The following is a 22,214-nucleotide window of genomic DNA, read 5'->3' as shown; positions in this document are numbered from 1 at the left end:
CAAAGATTCCAGTACCCTGACTTCTAAATGTTCAGTTTTTATAGAGACATAAAAAAAACTCTGTTTATGCCTACACTGAAAATTAAAACTCCTGACTTTTTATTGTGATTTTGAGAGCCAGTGTGGTGTAGTGGCTAGGGCAGGGGTAGGGAACCTGCGGCTCTCCAGATGTTCAGGAACTACAATTCCCATCAGCCTCTGTCAGCATGGCCAATTGGCCATGCTGGTAGGGGCTTATGGGAATTGTAGTTCCTGAACATCTGGAGAGCTGCAGGTTCCCTACCCCTGGGCTAGGGTTTTACATTAGGATCTGTGAGAGGTTCAAATCTCTGCTGTGCCATGACCTTGGGCAAGTCACCTACAGCTACAAGGGGACAAGGGTGTGTGTGCGTTGCACTGGCGCATGCCTGGGGCAGGATGATGGCAGCAGGAGAGCAACATTTTGGAAGGCATTCTGGGCTGCATCAGCAATGGAGTTTAAGGAAGCTGAACTCCATGGACAAAAATTCCACCTTCCACAAAAGCACTCCATCGGATCCAACCCCATGAACTACAGCAGCTGTATTTTTAGATGTTTTATGGAATTGTGGGATACTGAGGGATAATCTTATATTTCAGCTCAGATACCTACCGCCTTTTAAATCAGCTGATGCCCCCACATATTGGAAGTTGTCCATATTAATTACATCAATTATAGGAGAAACAACTCTGGTCTTTTCCTAAAACAGACATTGAAATAAGAGTAAAACAGAGAAGACAATATTGTAATACAATAACATGAACATACCCTCCCTCTTTCCAAGGCACATAACATAATCAACAGAAAGGAATTTTATTCAGATCATCCAGTCTTCAAGTATGTTTCCCCACAGTGAAGGGATCTATTTCTCCATAGTTTACCTTATGTCTTCAATCACCACTTGTTCATCCCAGATCTAATTGATACAGTTTTATAACCGCTTACTACATAAACACAGATTTTGGTCTTGAAGCAAAACCCATTAAAAAGGCAAAGAGCAGTATGTGCCACTGTCTTAGCCCTAGAATTTTCTTTAAAAACGTTCACAGTGGGCGCCATTAAATTAGATCGATTTGCCATTATCTCAGAGAATTACTGTAATTGTAAAAAGCATGAAATATCATGAAGTAAAATGGAAGAATTTTATCTTTTCTGAACAGATTAGATTGTTATAAGGATTTATTAGCTGATAATGGACTCTCAAATGAGGAATTAGTTGCAAGAAAGGCAGGAACTTGACATACATGTTATCACTACAGGTTTTATTAACCAAAAAGAAAAAAAAATAATTTGCCAAATACTTTAAGTTCATTTAAACTATCTAGAGAAAAAGACCAAGTATAAAATTATACCAATTACTGTTAAAGACACCTAGATGTGCGTCCAGTAGTAACCTTAGAGACCAACAAAATTTTTAGGATATGAGCTTTTGAGAGTCAAAACTCCCTTGGTTAGTATCTGCTAAAGACAGTTTGTCAATTACGTTTTTTTTTTAAAAAAAGACTATTATCCTTCAATAGCTGGTGAAGGGAAATTTTTATATAAAGACTGTAAGTACTCCACATGTCTGAGAGAAAATTGTTGCCAATTAGAATTAAAATAGCATACTGCATTGTATAGAACCTATTCAAAGTACTTGTTTTATGGAAATGCTTAAGGTGATCTCATATACGCTTAGTAGCTTTTCACAAAAATCAAGGAATTGTTTGAAAGTGGTAGGTGATACTGGAAAGGTAAACCTCAAGAAAAGCCGTAGCACAGATCACAAGCAGTCCCAACTAAAAAGTATCTTATAAAGTTTTAGGTCATAATTAAGAAGGTGAAACAAGTAATAAAATTATGTAGGGCAACCCTATTACCACAAAACAGTTACCCTTGAACCAAGCTATAGTGGCTACCTGCAAAACAGGAACATGTGCATCCACAAAGCAAGCACATGGAGGGGCCCTACCTCTTGCCATCCAAATGCCCCCTTTCACACACCCCACCACTGTTCATCTCTCCCCCACCATACTCCCACTTCTATTTATTCAATATAATGTATTAATAAATCAGCAAATCTCAATAGGGATGTCCAGGAAGCATGATCTCTCCTCTCCACTGTGAAGCTTCAGTTTATTCCACTTCCTATTTTTAACTTATTAAACCTTTTCATAAGTGAAGCTGTCACTATATTCTAGAACTTCTGGTAAAGGATTTGATCTCACAAACCCACCCTTTAAATCCAAGTACATAGTACCTGCTGGACCACCCCCATAACCCCATGTTTATTGCCACACCAGCAGTAACTCCTGAAACATTGGTCCTGAAGGATGAAAGAATTTGGGCCTGAGGGATCTGGCCTAGGGGCCCACTTCCAGAAGGGAAGAATCAGCAAAATCACTTTCTCCTCATTCATGAATCATGGAAACTCTTGTGCAATAAGCAGGGGGAAAGACAATCTCTGCAGTTTCCCCCTTCCCTTCCGGCAGCATCTCATCCCATGTCATTCCTCAGAATCTTCCAACCCTTCGGAGTGGCTTTTCAGAATACACACACAAATTCAGTATAAAGGAGAAAGCTGCAGACATTCCCTACACAAACTTGCTTGATTTGTGGTTCAATAAGATCTAAACCACAGCCTTGATGCTTTTAGCAATATACCTTTCATATTCTACGCTGAATTCCACGCTAGAGTATTGCTCATTCTTGTTTTCATTTGTATCCCATTTTGAAAAGGAAGAGGCTTCTTGCCTTTTGAAGGCCTCTGTGACACTCCCTGTTAACCTCACTGGTAGCTTCTTGAAACTATTTGTACCTTGTCAATGATGCACATTTTATCTGAACTTCCATGATACTCGTTTGATCTGCCTCCAAAAAGCCCATCCTGATTATCTTTTTAAACTGCTAAAATCTTGGGTAGAGGCTGCTTCATTGAGAGTGGAACCTTCACCATCTGCTCTGATCCTCACCTGCAGAATACAGGCACCCTCGTTCTATTGATCGTTTGCTGCGGTTCTTCTTGCATTACAAACCACTTTGAATCCACACTGAGTGGAGAAAAATAGGACAAAAGTACCTAAATAAATGAACTTTCTATTTTTGAGAAGATTTTCTCAGATGAAATGGTGTGTGATGACGTTGAACTTTATGGGCCACTTTCCACGAGCGCATATCTTCAAGTGTATGGCAATGTAGCTCCTGCCCCTGGCTGATTTGACAGAGAAGGGAAAGACCTGTGTGTGAAGCTCAGTTTCAATTTTTTGGAGGACCAACAATTTCTCCAAAGATGAAGGCTGTTCACAGTGTCAGAACTAGGAATTGCTGTGGCAACCACACAAAGTTCAGATTCAGTTCCTTCCTATGTGGACAGATGTGCACAGATCTGTGCACAGATGTCCCCAAAAATAAGATGTACTGAAATCTATGAGACCAGAGCACAGTATGTTTATGAATACATTAGATACTTAAGTCCATGCAAGACACTACCTGTTTCTAGTGTTTTTAGCAACCATGTAAAATGCCCTACAGTTGTCTCTTTACATTTCTCTGTCTCAACTACTTCCTAGTAGTTAGCAGCTGTTAATTCTCAGCAGAACTCAAACATACATAATGTTGGTAGTGTGCTGAAAAAAATGCTTCACCACAGCTTGCTTCCAAATTGTACCACATGTAGTCCATCATAAATCTAACATCTGGATGGATCTGCCAGCAGTAAGATTCCCTAACAGTGGACTTTGGAGCAATGTGCACCAGCTGCTCCTGGGCATGCTTAGGTTGCAAAGCTTATGTGAAAACATATTGTCAAGATGATCTGTTTTATAACTGCAACATGGCAAAACAATGGGGACTCTGGACCAGTTTGCACAAGATTATAAACAAATATATGTGAGAGTTATTTCTGATGATTAGTCTCAGTTAGTTATACCAGATGTTTCATACCTCACACTTTCTTTCCAGTGACTACAAGTCCAGACACAAGAAGCTATTTCGCCTCCTTTTTGACGTTTGACATTTTGGATCCCTCAATTTAATACTGAACTCCTTGGATGCATGCCAGTTCTATTTTCTTCACTGTATTTGTAAAATTGTCATGCTGTATATACTTTCTCCACTCTACTGACTACGTAACATTTGAACTGAAATATGTAATTATTTCCTATAACAATGTTGGGAGAACAGGCATCCTACATGTTAGCTGATGTTTCCTTACTACTTGTCTTTGTTAGAATTGGCAAGAATCCAAGATCCATACCATCATGGAAAGCTATTTACCTTTTTTACCTGCCCAAATACAGTATTCCAACACATCTGTCTGGACATAATTAAAACAAAGGGTTTGATCCTATTTTCTTTCTTCCTGCCTTATTTAAAGACTTGTTAGGAAGTCACCTTCTGTTGCTGAAAACTTTTTCTGATGTGTTTTGCGACATCCTGTCCCATTTTGCTATTTTTAGGGAAATATTAAATAGTTGAAAACATAGTATTGGGGAAACCCTATTTAGACCTTAAAATACAACAGACAATAGAAATTTTGCTCACACCAGTTTCATAAATACAGTTTACAAAGAGAAACCAAAAATACTGACTTAAAAAAATATCCATTTTGTTCCTTCCATCTGGAAATATTGTAATAAGCGTTCATTTGTATTTCTAGCTATTAAAAAGTCTTAATACATAATCATTTATTGTTGATTACTTTCTTGCTCTCAGCCAGTGCAAGCTTGCTCAAATAAAGAGACTATCACCTCTAGGAAAGGTTACTCACACATGCTGTTTTATTTTGGAGAGCTTTATTTTAGAGATGAAAAGTGGTAATTTGAAAAATGGGCTGTTCCAAGATTCTTCAGTTGAGCCTAACAGGTTAACCATTATACTGGCAGAAACACTAACTGCAGCCAGGACCAGATAAGGATTTATGCTACCAGACATGAGCCCCAAGAAACTCTATATTCTTAATCAATGAATATTTATGAATGATGCTGTCATGGTCACAAATTAAAAGAAGTTATACAAATACTTTTGAACTCCAGCAAAAAAAAAATCTCTTAATCAATTTATCTAATAGTCATCCTGGCCCCATTTGTGGATACTTAAATCCACTGGCTGGGACCATGTAAAGTGATCTTTCTACAAACTTGGGAGACCTCTCAGGTTTGAAGCAAATTTTTTTAAAAAGGTAAAGGAGTTTTTAAAAAACCCCAAAACCTCAGTTTACCAGGAAAAAAGCAAAGGTCTGTGATAACACATTGCAAGATCTCACCAGATATTTTAATAAAGAAGAGAGAGGAACCTTTGGTACTGCTATGGAGGCAACCAAGCCAGGAGGCCGGTGGGTGAATAGCTGAAAGGCACCATCACAGCAAAGAACACAGCTGAGCAGGCAGCCAGTGAGACAGCTGAGAAAAGTGTCTCTGCCACCAAGAAGGGAAGCAAGCAGGCAGAGGGGAGGAGAATCACGGCAGTGAGATACAGCAACAGACAAAGACTGACAGACTGACATAACAGGCGGGGAAAGGAGGAAGTGAGAAAGAAAGCGAGAAAGACTAGCGGAGGGAAGGAAGGACAGATAAAAAGAGACTAACATGAAAAGGAGTGGGGGAGAGAGGAGGAAGCAAAGGTAGAGATGGAAACTTCTGCATAAGTTCTTGCAGATTCTTGCTTATATTCCAAATTATATATGGGGATTCCTTTGGAAATATAGCCCCTGAAATATTTCGTGCCAGCCCAGCATTCAAGTAGAAGATGTTTATGGTTCAAGGAATCCATGCTTCTTTTAACTAACCTCAGCGACTCTCTCCAGGAGAGGTTCCAGCCAGTGCTCATTGCATTCACAGTGACTATCCAAGAACGTCAATACTTTAGCCTGTGCTGCATCTGCACCTCGAACACGAGAGCGCATCAAGCCTGAAAATTAAGAGCACAAATTAGAAAATGGTCCATAGGTTTACTTACTCTGAATAGAGGTGCAGTGCAAGAAGCAACGCAATTAGATTACCATCTCCGCAGTATCAAGCACTGACTGTTATTATAAGAACATAAGAACTAGCCTGCTGGATCAGACCAGAGTCCATCTAGTCCAGCACTCTGCTACTCGCAGTGGCCCACCAGGTGCCTTTGGGAGCTCACAGGCAGGATGTGAAAGCAATGGCTTTCTGCTCCTCCTCCTCCTGAGCAGCTGTTCTGCTAAGGCATTTGCAATCTGAGATCAAGGAGGATCAAGATTGGTAGCCATAGATCGACTTCTCCTCCATAAATCTGTCCAAGCCCTTTTTAAAGCTATCCAGGTTAGTGGCCATCACCACCTCCTGTGGCAGCATATTCCAAACACCAATCACACGTTGTGTGAAGAAGTGTTTCCTTTTATTAGTCCTAATTCTTCCCCCCAGCATTTTCAATGAATGCCCCCTGGTTCTAGTATTGTGAGAAAGAGAGAAAAATGTCTGTCAACATTTTCTACCCCATGCATAATTTTACAGACTTCAATCATATCCCCCCTCCAACGTCTCCTCTCCAAACTAAAGAGTCCCAAACGCTGCAGCCTCTCCTCATAAGGATGGTGCTCCAATCCCTCAATCATCCTCATTGCCCTTTTCTGCACTTTTTCTATCTCTTCAATATCCTTTTTGAGATGTGGCGACCAGAACTGAACACAGTACTCCAAGTGTGGTCGCACCACGGCTTTATATAAGGCCATGACAATCTTTGCAGTTTTATTATCAACTCCTTTCCTAATTATCCCCAGCATAGAGTTTGCCTTTTTCACAGCTGCCATGCATTAATTATTTAATTAATTATTTAATTAATTAATTATACTTGTATACCGCCCTCCCCTGGAGGGCTCAGTTGACATTCCCATGAAACTATCAACTAAGACCCCCAAATTCCTTTCCTGGTCTGTGACTGATAGCACTGACCCTTGTAGCGTGTATGTGAAGTTTGGTTTTTTTGCCCCTATGTGCATCACTTTACATTTTGCTACATTGAACTGCATTTGCCATTTCTTAGCCCACTCACCTAATTTATCAAGGTCCGCTTGGAGCTCTTCGCAATCCTTTGCGGTTCTCACCACCCTACATAATTTGGTATCATCTGCAAACTTGGCCACCACACTACACACCCCTACTTCCAGGTCATTTATGAATAGGTTAAAGAGCACTGGTCCCAAAACGGATCCTTGGGGGACATCACTCCCTACATCTCTCCATTGTGAGAACTTCCCATTTATACCCACCCTTTGTTTCCTGTTCCTCAACCAGTTTTTAATCCATAGGAGGACTTCCCCTCTTATTCCTTCATTGGTGAGTTTTCTCAATAGTCTCTGATGAGGAACTTTGTCAAAAGCCTTTTGGAAATCCAAGTAGACAATGGCGTAGGAGGTTAAGAGCTCGTGTATCTAATCTGGAGGAACCGGGTTTGATTCCCAGCTCTAAACTGCCTCGGCACATACAAACATGACGGCAATATATCACTTTTTCTACAGTAAAGGCAATCAATACATTCCTGCTGCCTTGAAGGTTTTTGATGCTAGGATTGGTTCCTTGTTACTGTATGGTTCCCCCATTTGGATTTCGGCAATAAATAAATCATTTAATTTATTACAGTCCAAATTCCTTCGGAAACTAATGGGGCTCCCTAGTTGTGTGCCTTATGCTGCGCTGTGCATAGAGATGGGCCAAACAACTCTAGAAACCTTGGCATGGATAAGGGCTATAAAATATTGGCTGCATATACATTTTCTAGCGGGATCCAATAGTTATATTCCCTCTGTTATCAGATCACTTTATTTCAGAATGGTATACTTCGATCTTTAGAAAGGTTGAAGCTATTGGTTTCCCTTTGGAATCACTCCTTATGCTCACAAAGGTGGAAGCCTTCAGACTAGTTAAGAATAAGAACATAAGAACAAGCCAGCTGGATCAGACCAGAGTCCATCTAGTCCAGCACTCTGCTACTCGCAGTGGCCCACCAGGTGCCTTTGGGAGCTCACATGTAGGATGTGAAAGCAATGGCCTTCTGTGGCTGTTGCTCCCGAGCACCTGGTCTGTTAAGGCATTTGCAATCTCTGATCAAAGAGGATCAAGATTGGTAGCAATAAATTGACTTCTCCTCCATAAATCTATCCAAGCCCCCTTTAAAGCTATCCAGGTTAGTGGCCATCACCACCTCCTGTGGCAGCATATTCCAAACACCAATCACACATTGCGTGAAGAAGCGTTTCCTTTTAATAGTCCTAATTCTTCCCCCCAGCATTTTCAATGTATGCCCCCTGGTTCTAGTATTGTGAGAAAGAGAGAAAATGTATTGTCGAAGGCTTTCACGGCCGGAATCACTTGGGTGCTGTGTGGTTTCCGGGCTGTATGGCCGTGTTCTAGCAACATTCTCTCCTGACGTTTCGCCTGCATCTGTGGCTGGCATCTTCAGAGGATCCTCTGAAGATGCCAGCCACAGGCAACGTCAGAAAATATTCTAACCATACAACTCAAACCAACAAAGAAAAAATTTCTCTGTGTCAACATTTTCTATCCCATGCATAATTTTACAGACTTCAATCATATTTCCCCTCAGACGTCTCCTCTCCAAACTAAAGAGTCCAAGACCAAACATAAGGAATCTGATCATCTCAATATAATAACTGGACATAACAAATGCCCTGGAGGCCAGACCTCAGTCAGCGAAATCAAACTGCAGGGTTCTAGTCTAGCTGAAGTTTTGGACTCTTTTAAAACAATACTTCATAAAACTTATGGGGAGTGTTATGGCCGGAAAATGTAAGACCTTATTAACTAGTGGTTTTCAGAGAACACTTGCATGGGTGTCTGATAGTTCAATGGAGTAAAGCACAGCTTAATCCAAGAGTTGCAACTGGTGGGAATGTTTCCAATATACAAAATTCCAGAGGGCAGCTGGGCTACACCGTTACTGAAAAAATAAATAGAGAAGTCCAGTGGTATCTTAGAGATAAAACTTTGTACACAATAAAATTTTGTGAGCTGGGGCTACTTCATCACATGCATGAAGACTACATCTATAAAGGAGCTATTTGATTTCTATGAAAAGTTAGAACAACAGAAAGGAACAGTTGGATTGATCATGACATGACTTAACTCAAATTGGCAAACTCTCTATGTAATTTGTGAGTTAAAAAAAAAGACTACAATACTCTTAGATCACCAATAGAATGCCCTGAAGATTAAAAAATATCCCCACTGGTTTCTAGGTGTCATGTGGTATTCCAACTTGGATTTATACCCATTTATTCTATGTACTGTCGAAGGCTGGATTCAACTGATTGTTGTGAATTTTTTCCGGGCTGTCGCGTGCGATGATCGGTAGATCTTGCTCCCAGCGGTCTGTCGCATCCGTGGCTGGCATGGGGAGTGCACCACAGAGGAAGTATACCACACACCGTGTCCTGTGAACACAGTGTGTAACAGACCTCCCTCATGATACACCCTGAAGATGCCAATACGGTTCCCTGAGCTCTTTGGATGGGAACAAGATCCCTGAATCCATGACCACCTGGCTCTCAAACTCCTGGCTCCTACATTTATTCTGTTTGTATGGGATCTGACCTGTTTGTCCAATGTAGAGAATGGAAGACATTGCTGACATTTGATGGCATATATAATATTGGAAGATGCAGGAACTTTTCAATCTCCCCTGCAGGTGTGCAAGGAACTTGGGTATTCTCCTGTGTGTGAGGAGCCAGTGTGGTGTAGTGGCCAAGAGCAGGTGCACTCTAATCTATGGGCTGGGTTCGACTCCCAGCTCTGCCACCTGAGCTGTGAGACTTGTCGGTGAACCAGATTAGCTCGTGCACTCCAACACAGCCAACTGGGTGACCTTGGGCTAGTCACAGTTCTTTGGAGCTCTCTCAGCCCGCCACCTCACAGGGTGTATTTGTTGTGAAGTGATGGGAGAGGTGTAAGCCTTTTGAATCTCCTTACAGGAGAGGGGAATATACACCCAAACTCTTCTTCTTCTACCACATCTTACCCCTTATTTATACTAAATTTTTCCATTAGTAACTTTCTAGTTGGGTTTGCATTTCACATTTCATCCCTGTACCATCTCAGATTTTTTCTTTGTTGGCCAACAGCTGTGAGTGGTGAGATCCACAGTAAGTGGGATCTGATTTTGTTTTATACTGACCTCTTTTTTAAACATCTAGCCCTCAAAGCACACTGCCTGTGGTCTGCAAATGTAATATCAATTTATCAACCTTTTGGATACACCTGCAGCAGCTCTGATTTATCAAACTCAAGCTGGAATCAATCTTGTTAGTCCTTAAAAAGGTTGCCACTTTCGAGTTCTGTAATCATTCTTCCAATATACAGGACAGCCTAACGCTGACTGATAACAACGATGAACATTTATTATCCAAGACAGTTCTTTACATTTGAGAGGTGAAGTCTTCCTGAGGGATGTTTGTCACAGGAAACAATTAGTGAATTGACATTGTACCTTAGGCAAACCCTAGAGTTAGGCGAGGTGTAGTACAAACCAACAATTGCAGCCTCAGCACACTTACAACAAAAGCAGACAGAATGTAAACAACCCCGCCTATGATCACTAGTATATGTGAAAATTAAACAAGTGTTTGGCTGCTCTAATCTAAGTCCCTGGTCCCAAATGAAGGAGTTGGGTTATACCCACCCCTCTCAACCCCAAAGGTCTCAAGCAGCCTACAAACTTCCTCCCATTTCTCCTCCCCACAACAGGCACCCGTGAAGCAGGAGGGGCTGAGAGTGTTCTGAGAGAACTGTGAGGCTGGGGTCCAAGGTCACCAAGCAGGCAAGTCACAGTTCCTCGGGGATCTCAGCCCACCAAAACTCTTGGATCTTGATTTTCATTGGCTGACTCTTGCAGCCAAGACAACCTGCTCCTGACTACCTTATTAATCCCATGCAGTGATGGAATTATAGCAGCTATATCTTAAGTCTGCTGATTAATCCCACCAGAGGAGAGAGTTTTAGCTACTACCAAGGATGTAATGTGTGCTGCCATCAGCTCTCTGGAGGAAGATTTAAAACGTTCTAAAGAGGTTTGCATTTCTTGTGATCTAGTTGCAAGTTTAGGCCTTGACCATTCTCTGTTTGTATGCCCAAAATATGATAAGATCATGAAATATGTGAATTCTATCTTCTTACCAATGTTCTCAATTGGCAAGAGTGTTACAAGATACCAACCTCCTAGACAGCTCTGATGTGCTCTTTTTTAGAGACTGTTGCAAAATTTTATGCTGGAAGTGAAGTAATTTTAACTGTGTTTTAATCTTGAACACTTTGAAATTTTGTCCCCTGTTTTGTATGCCAATAAAAGGCTGTTGTTGTTGTTGTACAAATAAAAAATAAAATATAAGTGAATCACAGCAAATGTTATATTATATAAGTTGTAGTAGTGCACACCGACCCAGCGTGCCCGTGGTAAACGTTGGGGCCAGCGGACCTCTGCGGCCCCGCCTTGCAGTCGCATAGCACCCCACTCCCTCATCCCCATGAGTCCACCAGTGCGTGAACTGTCTGGCTCAATCACGAGGCGCCAGGAGTTAATGGTCTTGCCCCAGGTGAGGGATTGGAGGCTCCCAGGCAGCGTGCAGCTCCTCTCCATGCGTGGCCAGATGAGGTCATGCATCACGCGGTAGTCTACGACCTCCAGCTCTCCGGAACTCCCCCAGTCCCTCCCTCCCTACGCCCGATAGAGTAACAATAAAGGTGCCAGGAACCCGGCAGGCCGGAACTTCATGGGAACACGGACCTCCGGTCTCCCGCTACTGGCGATCTCCACCAGATGTTATCTCCGCGTCTCGTCTCGTTCTTACGCTGACGGTCGACCCTACAAAGCTGGTGCGAAACCGGGAATCCTCAGACCTCCCACCCTGCTCACGTTGCCTGGGAAGGGCGATACAGTCCGGCTGGATGCGGCGTCCAGGGACCACGTTTGGTCTCAGCCTGTCCCTCTGGATCGAGCGCGTCAGAGCCACAGCGTCCCTAGGACACTCTCGTCCGGCCGGAACACCGGTGAGTATGGGAGCTTGCAAAAGCGGGGCTCATGACAAGCAGTTGGCGAACTGGCGTTAGCGAAATCGCGGCAGGGTCCCATTATTAAAGAGAAGGGAGCGCAAATTGGTTGAGATTGAAGCTCGGTGTCCATGGTACCCAGAGGGGGGGACATTGAATCTTAAGGACTGGGAAAACATCGAGTACTCTTCGTACAGAGCCTCGTAGCGCCCGATGTACCGCTGCTACTGGCGTGGAGACAATGTTTTGTAAGCCATCAGCCTGCAGACCATACGGCTCCCTTGCTGTAGGCAGCCCTCGCTTCGATCTTTCACCTTCAATTTCAACCCGGAATTTTCTCTATCCGCACTAAATTGGGCCGTGTCCTCCTTCTGCCCCCCTAGCTCCTTCACCCATTTCAAACTCTCCTTTGACTCAGCCGCTTACTCTACTGCTCCGCCTTCATTTTCGAAGCCACTGCACCTCCGTCGAAGCCCGTAATGGTGGCGGGTTTCAAAACTCTCGCCCAGAGCATTATTAGCCGCGATCTGCAGAGAAAGAAAACCAGTGGAGAGCGATACTTGATATATTCTTGCATTGTGCCGTCCATCCACGGAGAGATACCGTGGGAGGGATGGCATAGTTATCCGGTGAGGTTATCGAGTACAGCCCCGCCCTGAGCTATAACATCCTTACCGAGCTCCATAAAGCAATGCGGGGCTGATAAGAGTCACCTAGCCCCTCATTGAGAGGCATGCTGGAGGGCCATCGCGGAACCACCTAATGGTCCCAGATGACTGGAAGACCTGCTTTCGCATGCTCCTGAGCCCTGCGCAATTTGTGGTCTGGGAGAGAGTGAGTTCCGCCAGCGGTGCTTCAACAGGCAGCCACCTCTGGCGGTACCTACACCGCCAGCTCGGCTTTTCTACGGTTTCGATGCTTTTGCCAATCCCAGCGATCAGATTGTCCTGCCTGAGGCCACCCTTACCGGTGCGCCTCTGAGATTAAGCCCTATAAGGCATTTATCCAAAGTCCCCAATGCCGACCAATGCCAACGGAGTTTTCTCCTCCATCGGCAAAACCCCAAAGAACCCTATGCTGAATTTGTAGACAGGCTCCAGGGAGCTCCAGAGGCAGGTGTAGATGGCGGGGAGGCCCAAAACGGGCTCCTCATCGCCTGCGCCAAAGGGAGAGCGGCAGCTTCCCGTAAGTACCCTTGGAGGCAATCCGCGGACCCTAGGCAAAATCCTGAACTGGCCGACATGGCTTAAGGAGCACTTACCAGGGACGCCGATTGGGTCCCTCAGCCCACCAAAGCTAGCCTCCCCTGCGCGCGCAGCACTCTCCACTTGGCCGGGAGACAGTCTCAGGATGACTGCTTTTAACTGCGGCGAGACCGGACGCCTTCGAAGGGAGTGTGAGCAGCCCAGTGGGGGGCCTACAACCCGATGGAGGTCCCGCCAGGAGAAGAAGGCCACCGAAACCCGGTGCTACGCGTTGCCAGAAGGGGCTTCCATTGGAGAAAGCTTGACTGCCGTCGGGCTCCAGCCAATCTCCCAACCAGGACCAAGGAGGAGAGTACTAGAGAGCAAACCCAAGCGCCCAGAGGCCTACCAAAACCACCCCTCGTAAACAGCATCGTCGGCTGCATTTTAGCCCATCATCTTTGGATTTCCCCACGAGGGTTCTTTGTAGCCCCAACCCAGGTATGGCCAGGCCCATCCCCTACGGGACAATTGGCTAGATGCTGCAAAAGGCCTCTGCAGCTGGAAACAGGGACTGTTCGCGTCCCAGTGTCGACTCCACGCGCAAGATTGTCCACCTCCAGGTCTGGACAAACATCCCACAGGGCAGCTGCCCGGAACCAGCTAAACTCAGCTGATTCTCTTTTGTCATAGCTGCCGACCCAATAAAGGCTGCGAGGCCACAGCAGCCAACATAGAAGCAGCCTACACCACCGATAAAGCCCGGTTGGAGACACCTATCGGAAGCTCAAATTACATGTCTGGAGCTAGCATCATGAAAGGATGTAAGTTCAAGGAGAAGCCTGGTGGACACGGCTGATGTTACCGATATCAGAGGAAACAACCGAGTGCGCCCGACCAGAGTCAGCCGACCGAGACTCACCCGCTTTATCTATGGGGTGGGGAGACAAAGCCAGCGGGCGGAGCATCCGCGCTCACGGTCAACAGCCTTTGTGAGTTCAATGGCAGCTCACAGTCCGCCCATCGTTCTAGGCCTTCCGTCGTCAATCTCTGGGGAAGGGACCTTTTTCGCGGTCAGGTTAAAAGCTGGCTCTGGTCTAGGATAGAGTAAAGCCGTCGGATCGTAGTTGTCGATGCCTTCAGTTGCCTCTAATTTCCACAGAATCTGTTTCCCTCTCCCCTCCCCTTTTTCCTTCTGTTTTGACCAGTAAAGCGGGAGGGCCAATTAACACAACTGGCCCCTCCCTGGATTAAATCTAGGCCCGATCACAATTGCGCAGCACTGTCCGGGACAGGCCCCCCAGTTTAAGGGCTACCGCCATTATCGCCTAATACCCAAACCCGTTTGGTTATGGCTGCATGGCGCCTGGCAACTTTATCAGGTACCATGTTAAAGGCCAGAGCTCAGCGGGCACCAACAGGAGGCGGTCTGGTGGATGACAGTTCCCAAAGATAATTGACCACAAAATTTAGCACCATCCAGCTTCCTGCATTAGCCACCAAAGGTCCGCGGTAAGTGCAACTCCCTTACCAAAACCCCCCCCTTCCCTTTCTCCTTTGTGTGTGTAAATTTGCCTCTAATTGCCTGGTGCTTCCATTCCCGGATGCACCATCCCCAAAGGTGCTTCCAAAGCCCCCTTTGTGTTGCTGATTAAGCATGCATACAATCCCAGGACTTCGCCATTCCCTCCCCCCCCTCGGGCTTCCGGACCCTGGCCTTGGCGCGCAGTGGCGGCTCTGAAGCCCGAATTTCCCACAGGGGTGCAGCTACCTCCCCTGCCCCTCCCTGTCAAACAACTAAAGAAGAGGTGTGGCTGGGAGGATTGCATTAAAAGCAACCTTCACGGGCTGCAAAACAAGCCTTCTTCCTTCCCATATTAAATCTAAGCACTAACTCGATCCCAATCTCCGCCATCCGGCTCTAGAACTGGAGCCTGGCGGGACCAGTAGTAACCTGGGAAGGGGTGTGTGTTTCAGTCCCTCTTCCACCACAGGTTCCCGTGGACTCCGATTACGCCATGACAGGCCAACCCATGGAATGGCCAGGAGAAACCAACCCCATCCCGGAGATGGGCATCTCTCCTAGGATCCCGCCCAGCGATCGTCCCAGCAGGAGCGCCCGTCGCCAGCCCAAGACCCGAGGCCAGGCCTGGGGAGGCGTCAGGCCACCAGCCAGGCCCTAGCTGCTTTCTTTCTGTAGACCACCCCGAGACACCCGGGGAGAACCTCTGTGCCGCTCTCTTTGTGATCATCACCCACCAGCTCAGCGACCACCATCCTTTGCCTGCTCTGCCTCCTGCGATGGCGATCGGCCACCCCTGGCTTTCACCAGACCAACATCTAGGAGCAGTTTGCTGCCTGGCTGCCAACGTCTCATCTTTCTGCCTGGGCCGAGGAGTACCTAGGGAGTCCGGGGAGCCTGCTAAGCTCCCCTGCCTGCTCCCGTCTGCAAAGCACCCGGGAGACTTCCCTAGCGGAGTCTGGGCTGGAACCCCTTCATAGATACCTCATCCATCAGATATTCTATGGCGCCGACTGGGACCCGTCGTCCAAACCCTCCCGACTGGCTCTTCCCTTGTCACCAAGGCGGTCGCTAATACAGAGTCCAACACCTCGCCCGCATCACCCGGCGCAGCTTGAGCAGGAACCGACCCGAGACCCCATTAGGTCGGCTCGGCCAGTTGGAACTACACACACATGGAGGACATTTCCCCGTGTTGGGAACATCCTGCTCCCCAGGGGCTGGTTCTGGACCTGCGGGGGGGGAGAGGGGCCGTTTAACTACATTCCCGCCCGACTCCCCTGCGGAACTCTTTGCTGCCTCAGCCGCTCTGTTGTCCTACCCCAGGCTCCCACCCGGAGCCCGAGGGGCCTTGCCGCCGCCCAGCTCCACTCTGCCTTTCGACCCCTCCTGTGGGACGACCGGTCGCCCTCTCGGCGAGGAGTTCGTCTCCCTCGCCCAGCTTCCCTGAGTGGGAGTCCCGGTTCCTTCCTACAATGCTAAGACTATTGGCCCGGCTGGCCTGTGCCCTTCTTGAGAGTCCATCAACTCTACCTCCACGCTCTGGATGCCCTGGCCTCGAGCAGCAGAGGTTTCGTCAGCGACCCTAGACAATGCGTGCAGCTATTGATTATTTGTTGTTACATCACCAAGGTTGTGAGAATGTACATAATATGTGTTGTTTTAATCTTTCTGATAATTCCCAGTTGAGGAGATCCACATGAGGTCGTGAGCTGCAAAGTTGTATCTAATCTGAGTATGATGTTTTGCCCCATTGGTGGTCAGCCCTCTGGAGCTGGCTGCGGGAGGATGGTTGAGTGCTATTGTACAGCTTCTGCATTGGTTTAATTGTGTGCCTTGTTATGGGATCTTGTTTGCGTTCAATGCGTGTCTAATGTTGCCTGGCGTGTGTAAGAAACCCCTCGCATTTCCCTTACCCGCCCAACCAAGTTCTAATGTTGCACAAACAGCAGTCAACTTGACCCAAGCGGCGGAGGAGACAAAGCGTCCTTTAAGTAAGCCCCTTAGCGTTTTGACCCCCCGTTTTCTAAAATGTAAAAAAAAGGAGGAGATGTAGTAGTGCACTGCCATTTAGCAGTGCATTAGTAGAGCGTTGGGGCCTTATGGACCTGCGGTATGCGGTCGCATGGCACCCTCCTCATCCCCCATGAGTCACGGGTCATGAACTGTCTGGCTCAATCACCCGGTATGGGGACAATGGTCTTACTGGGTGAGGGATTAGGCTCAGGCAGCGTGCGGCTCCCTCCGCCGTAGCCAGATGAGATCATGCATCACATGATGATCTCCGACCTCCGCTCTCGGGAACTCCCCCAGTCCTCCCTCCCTGCGCCCGATAGAGTAACAATAAAGGTGCCAGGAACCGGCAGGCGGGGAGACTTCGCTAGAACCACGGACCTCGGTCTCCATGCTGGCGATCTCCACCAGATATTTATCTCCAGCGTCGTCGTTCTAACTGCAGCTGACCCGATGAATTGCGACTAATAAGTAATTTAAAATTACTTATATAATACATATAATAAATTCTTTTGAAGCCTGTTGTTGTCCACAGAAGGTGTTGCTGTGACTTCCTGCTACAAGCGGGTTCCTTACCATGGATCCGTCTTTTATTGCCCTTCCTGTAACTTTAGAAAAATATTAAGAAGGCGAATGTTCCCTTATTTTAATCCACCTAAACAATTTACTGAATTACTCAGTTGCAGGTACAGGATATATTCCAATGAAATCACAGCTGAAAATAAACTTATCTGAAAATTACTTACAATAAACACAGCAAAACATTTTAACATTATTTTTAAGTGTACAGTTTGGGACAGAAATACATACTCAGTAACTCCAACAGTGTTTGTTTAGCTTTAACATTTTTGGGGGGAGGCAGATACATGGACCAGTGGATAACTGACTCCATTATTCTTGAGCAATGTGAAATAATGCAGGTCTGCTAAAAAGGTTTTACACTGATGCATTGGTATAAAGTGGCTATTGCAATTTCTATACAAGTCAGTACTGCAATGTCTCAGCAGAACATTTTTAGCTCAAAGTTTCCTAGAGTGCTGCAAAACACAGCTAATTATTTTCTGTGTAGGAGAGCAAAGAATCTCAATACCTAACGAAACATTATACCGCCAGCAGATTATGACTTTAAACTGAAAAAGAAATTCTGAAATGTAAGTGCTATCTTAATTGTATTATCATCATAATGCAGCTACATACTTTCAGTGTATGTTCATACCTTTTTGAAAGTATTTTGAGTCACTGAAATTCAGCTCCCCCCGCCCCAAAAAATCTTTGTACAGTCACTGATCTAATTACAGCATTCTTTTAGTGAAACCTTCCAAATTAAAATAGGAGGGTTTACTGAAGAAATGCAAGTAATATGAAGATATACAGGTTATGGGAGAAGGGTTTGTATCTCTTTAAAGTCAATTGAGTTCTTAGTTTGGACGATTAATTTTCTAACAAAAATTGCTAGATAAATTCCTACATGTGTTTATTTAATACTACTTTTATAGGTGATCTGTACTTCAAAACACAGCAAACTACCCATGCTGTACAATAGGAACAACTTTTATTCAACATAAAATACCAAAGGAACATACTGTTAAACACCAAAGGAAGATCAGATCTCTGAACATGACAGCAATACTTAAGCTTACCACTCTGTCCTACAGGACTCTGTTTTCCCTAAAAAGCACCTATCAAATTGTTCACTTCAACTGTCATAACTTACTGCAATCCACCAAGGCAACTGAACTACTAGTTTTATTTATTTATTTATTTCTGCACCTAATTTGGATAAAGTCTCTGAGCTCAAGAAACTGTTGATTTACTATGAGCTTCAATACCATAAAATGTCTCTTTAGAAAATGAGTCAAAATGCAGAAATGATAAACAGCAGACTAAACAGCTCGACATGATTTATTATTTATTCTAGCCATTGTTAGATGCACAATATTTTCAATTTTTTATGAGGAATGAAAGCATTAATAAATAAAAAAGAGAGAATGAGTCATGAAACATAAATAAAAAACTAATGAGCTGCCAGGATTGGCCAATTCATTACACTAAATTTCTCCTACAACTAATCAAACAACAAAAAATACTTGAAACAGAAACAAATTGCTTCTATTGTTGCCGTATAATTCTGTCAGGGTTTAGCATCTTCATTATTCTTTCCATTTCTGATGAAATTCTACTCACCTTCCGGCGATCATTTTATGGAACTTCGCACTTTCAATTTTACTCAGAAGAGCACCATCTTCAGCTGTAAAGGACCAAAATTGGTGAGCTGCTTGATATGCTGGCTCATGTAGGGGGAAAAAGATCATGAAAAGCTACTTCTTGCCAAACCATCTACACTGTCAGCCTGCAGACCTTGGAACACTTCCACTTTCTCCCTCTCTGTGGGAGGAACTCACTTGAGAGTATCAGTTCTTTTCTCTCTCACACAAGGTGACAATTTCACCTAGATGATACTGAAAGGGATAGAAGCACCAATCTTATTATTAGCTGTCTGAAATCTACAATCATCTGCCCCAACAGGCAACTTCAATCATGATTACCAGAAAACAGATATTAGCTTCAGAAGCTGACTAGCACAAACCTACCGCTTCTGCCAAAGAGAGATCTACTAGAGACATTCAGAGCCACTCTTAAATAACTACATTTCAATCAGCTGCTAGCACAGGACTTCCAGGAACAGAATCGGTGTTGGTACTTCTGGATCATTGCAGAATTAGATCCACCAATATGATTTCTTTGATGAGATGTGGTGGACTTTTTTTGAACACTTTTGAAAACAAACAAAACAAATGGAAATCAGATGAGCACTTTCATCCCAAAGTTATTTATTTATTTTGCAATTTTGCCACCACCCCTTTCCCTTACAAGGTCCAGTGAGGGTTTCCAACTTCTGTAAAATATAACAAAAGTGGAATACAACACAAATAATTAAAAACTTACCCGTAAAAGTTAATTAAAATTTAAGCTAAAATATAAACCTCAGAAATCCAGTAGAAAATGTTAACCCTAGTTTACACTCCATTGGCCCCTCTTCCTGATGACATCCTGCAGATTTGTTTTGTTTTGGATGGGGCCTGTAGCAAGGGAGTATCAATAGGAAGGAGAAAATAATGCACATGGATAGGGAAAGGAAGAGAGAAGTCTGCAGGGAAGGGTAGCAGGGAGGAGGAAAGGGGAGGGCCCGATGATATTACCATAGCTGCCTCAACCACTTAAACCTGGTGGAGCAACTTTGTCTTACTGACCCCTGAAAGGAATTGCACCTGCAGTGTCCTGAACTGGTCTACTCAGACAGAATGTTCCACAAGGTATGGAGCCAGGGCTAGCTGGATCTCTCTTTGGAGCCAGAGGGATCGCTGTAATTTTAATTTGCTGATTGCAGCAACAACTTCAAAGGGACAGCATACCCGGAGAGGTGGTCCCACATAGATACCAAGACCCCAGACCATTTAGGGCTTTAAAGGTTAATATGCAAAACCTTAAGCCTGACCTAGTGCACTCAACACAGGCTAGCAATGCAGCTATGGAGAACACTCATTAAATATATGCATGTCACAGAGGTCCCCATGTGAGGGACCTATGCTGCTATATTCCTGAACCAGCTTGAGTTTTGGATCCAAGGCCAAGGGCATACTACATGGAGCAAGTAGTAGTAGTCCAACCTAAGAGGTGACTGTTGAATGGATCACTGTGACTAGATTAGTTCTGGGACAAATAAGGAACCAACTTCTTTCACCTGGGGTGAGTGATTAAAAACCTAATGGAAATTTGACCAGCCCACATCAAAATCCAGAGATTTTTCACTTGAACCAAAGAAATGAGTAAAGCATACCCTGACAATTGTCGAAACAAAGCCTGATCTTGCCTCATTGTGAAAAGTGATTACGACACAAGTAGCTGGCAAATCGCCACTGTTTTCTCTGACACCTACAAAGAGACAGGACAAAGAGAAGTTATATGAAACTGCGGTCATCTAAATTAGAGACTCCCTATTAAAAAGACAGGTGAGAGAGATTACAGACACCTTCTATACCCTTTTCAACCAAGAAGAACTAAAAGCAGAATTGTAACTTCATCTGCAAAGTGCTGGACCATCCGTTTAGAGCAGCTCTGCTTGGGTGTGGTGCAGAGCATCCCTAAAGCAGGGACCAGAGGCAGCAAGAAGGGAGTTACAATTGGAAACCCTGGACACATGTTGTCTTTTATGATATTTTGGTATTTCTGGCACTTCTGTACCTTGAACTCATTGTATTTTTTTGGTACCACAGCTAGGTTAAGAGTTTAAGACTTAGATTTTCAAAGAATACAGTGGAAGGAAGCCTCTCCACTGGCAGAGAAATTGTACTGAGGGTGGAGGAGGTGTTACTTTGCAGGGGAACATCTGAGTGGGGAGACCAAGCGCCAGAAGAGGCAGCTCTGCATGAAGCCACCTCGCTTACCATCCCCCACTCACCTTGTCCTCGAAGGCGTCCAGTCTGGAGGTGCTGCAGAACTCCCGCCCATGCTGCCCTCCGACCTCAGGAGGTCAGAGGGGCATGCAAGGAGCTCGATCCTCCAGGCTGCTGGGCATTTGGATGAGAATGAGAGAGATAAACCCAGTGTCTTCAAGCGGTGCTGTATACACCCATGACAAAAAGCGGCGTAACTTTCCAAAAACCTCCCTCGGGAAGGGCGGTGGAAAGCGGCGTCTTCGCACTACTCAGGGCCGCACAGAATGGTGCTGTAGCCAAGGATGTAGGTAAGGGGGAGTTCTCAGGTTCAGACCCCTCCATTCATGTCCGAAGCTCCGCCCACCCGTTTGTGGGTTTTTAAAACATTTTTAGTGTTTTTTTTGTTTTTGGCCTGCAGGGGACGCATTGTTTAGGCTAGCAGCACCAAACTTTCAGGGATTGTTTGGGGGACTCTCCTGATGATACTACCCAGGTTTGGTGAGGTTTGGTTCAGGGGGTCCAAAGTTATGGCCTCCCAAAGGGGGTGCCCCCATCCTCCATTGTTTCCAATGGGAGCTAATAGAAGATGGGGGTTACACTTTTGAGGGTCCATAACTTTGGACACCCTGAACCAAACTTCACCAAACCTGGGAGGTATTGTCAGGAGAGTCTCTTATTGATACCACCCAGGTTTTGTGAAGTTTGGTCCAGGGGGTCCAAAGCTATGGACTTCCAAAGGGGGTGCCCCCATCCCCCATTGTTTCCAATGGAAGGTAATAGGAGATGGGACTACACCTTTGAGGGTCCATAACTTTGGACCCCCTGAACCAAACTTCACCAAACCTGGGTGGTATCATTAGGAGAGACTCCTAAAGATACCCTAAAAGTTTGGTGCTGCTAGCTTAACAATTGCACCCCAGACAGCAGGCACTCCCCAAATTTCTTCAAATTCTCCTATTAAATCCACCCCCTTCAGCATGGATTTAAAGGGAGAATCTGAGGTCCTCAGTTTAGAAGAAGAGTTTGGATTTATATCCT

The 22,214-nt window shown here is 45.1% G+C and overlaps 1 protein-coding gene across 1 annotated transcript in view; it reads right to left on the bottom strand.

The window, feature by feature from the left end:
* The window catches only part of GALNT2 (polypeptide N-acetylgalactosaminyltransferase 2), a 109,233-nt gene that overhangs the window by 15,582 nt on the left and 71,437 nt on the right, over nucleotides 1–22,214 (bottom strand). The window contains 7 exon segments of the mRNA XM_048486389.1: nucleotides 632–719; nucleotides 5,784–5,905; nucleotides 8,378–8,403; nucleotides 18,949–18,988; nucleotides 19,442–19,513; nucleotides 20,575–20,654; nucleotides 20,656–20,673. Coding sequence (XP_048342346.1) covers nucleotides 632–719; nucleotides 5,784–5,905; nucleotides 8,378–8,403; nucleotides 18,949–18,988; nucleotides 19,442–19,513; nucleotides 20,575–20,654; nucleotides 20,656–20,673 — 446 coding nt within the window.

Source organism: Sphaerodactylus townsendi, linkage group LG01 (assembly GCF_021028975.2).
Source record: "Sphaerodactylus townsendi isolate TG3544 linkage group LG01, MPM_Stown_v2.3, whole genome shotgun sequence".
NCBI lineage: Eukaryota > Metazoa > Chordata > Lepidosauria > Squamata > Sphaerodactylidae > Sphaerodactylus > Sphaerodactylus townsendi.
The sequence above is the reverse complement of the archived record's forward strand: the minus strand, read 5'-3'. Positions and strand labels throughout refer to the sequence as shown.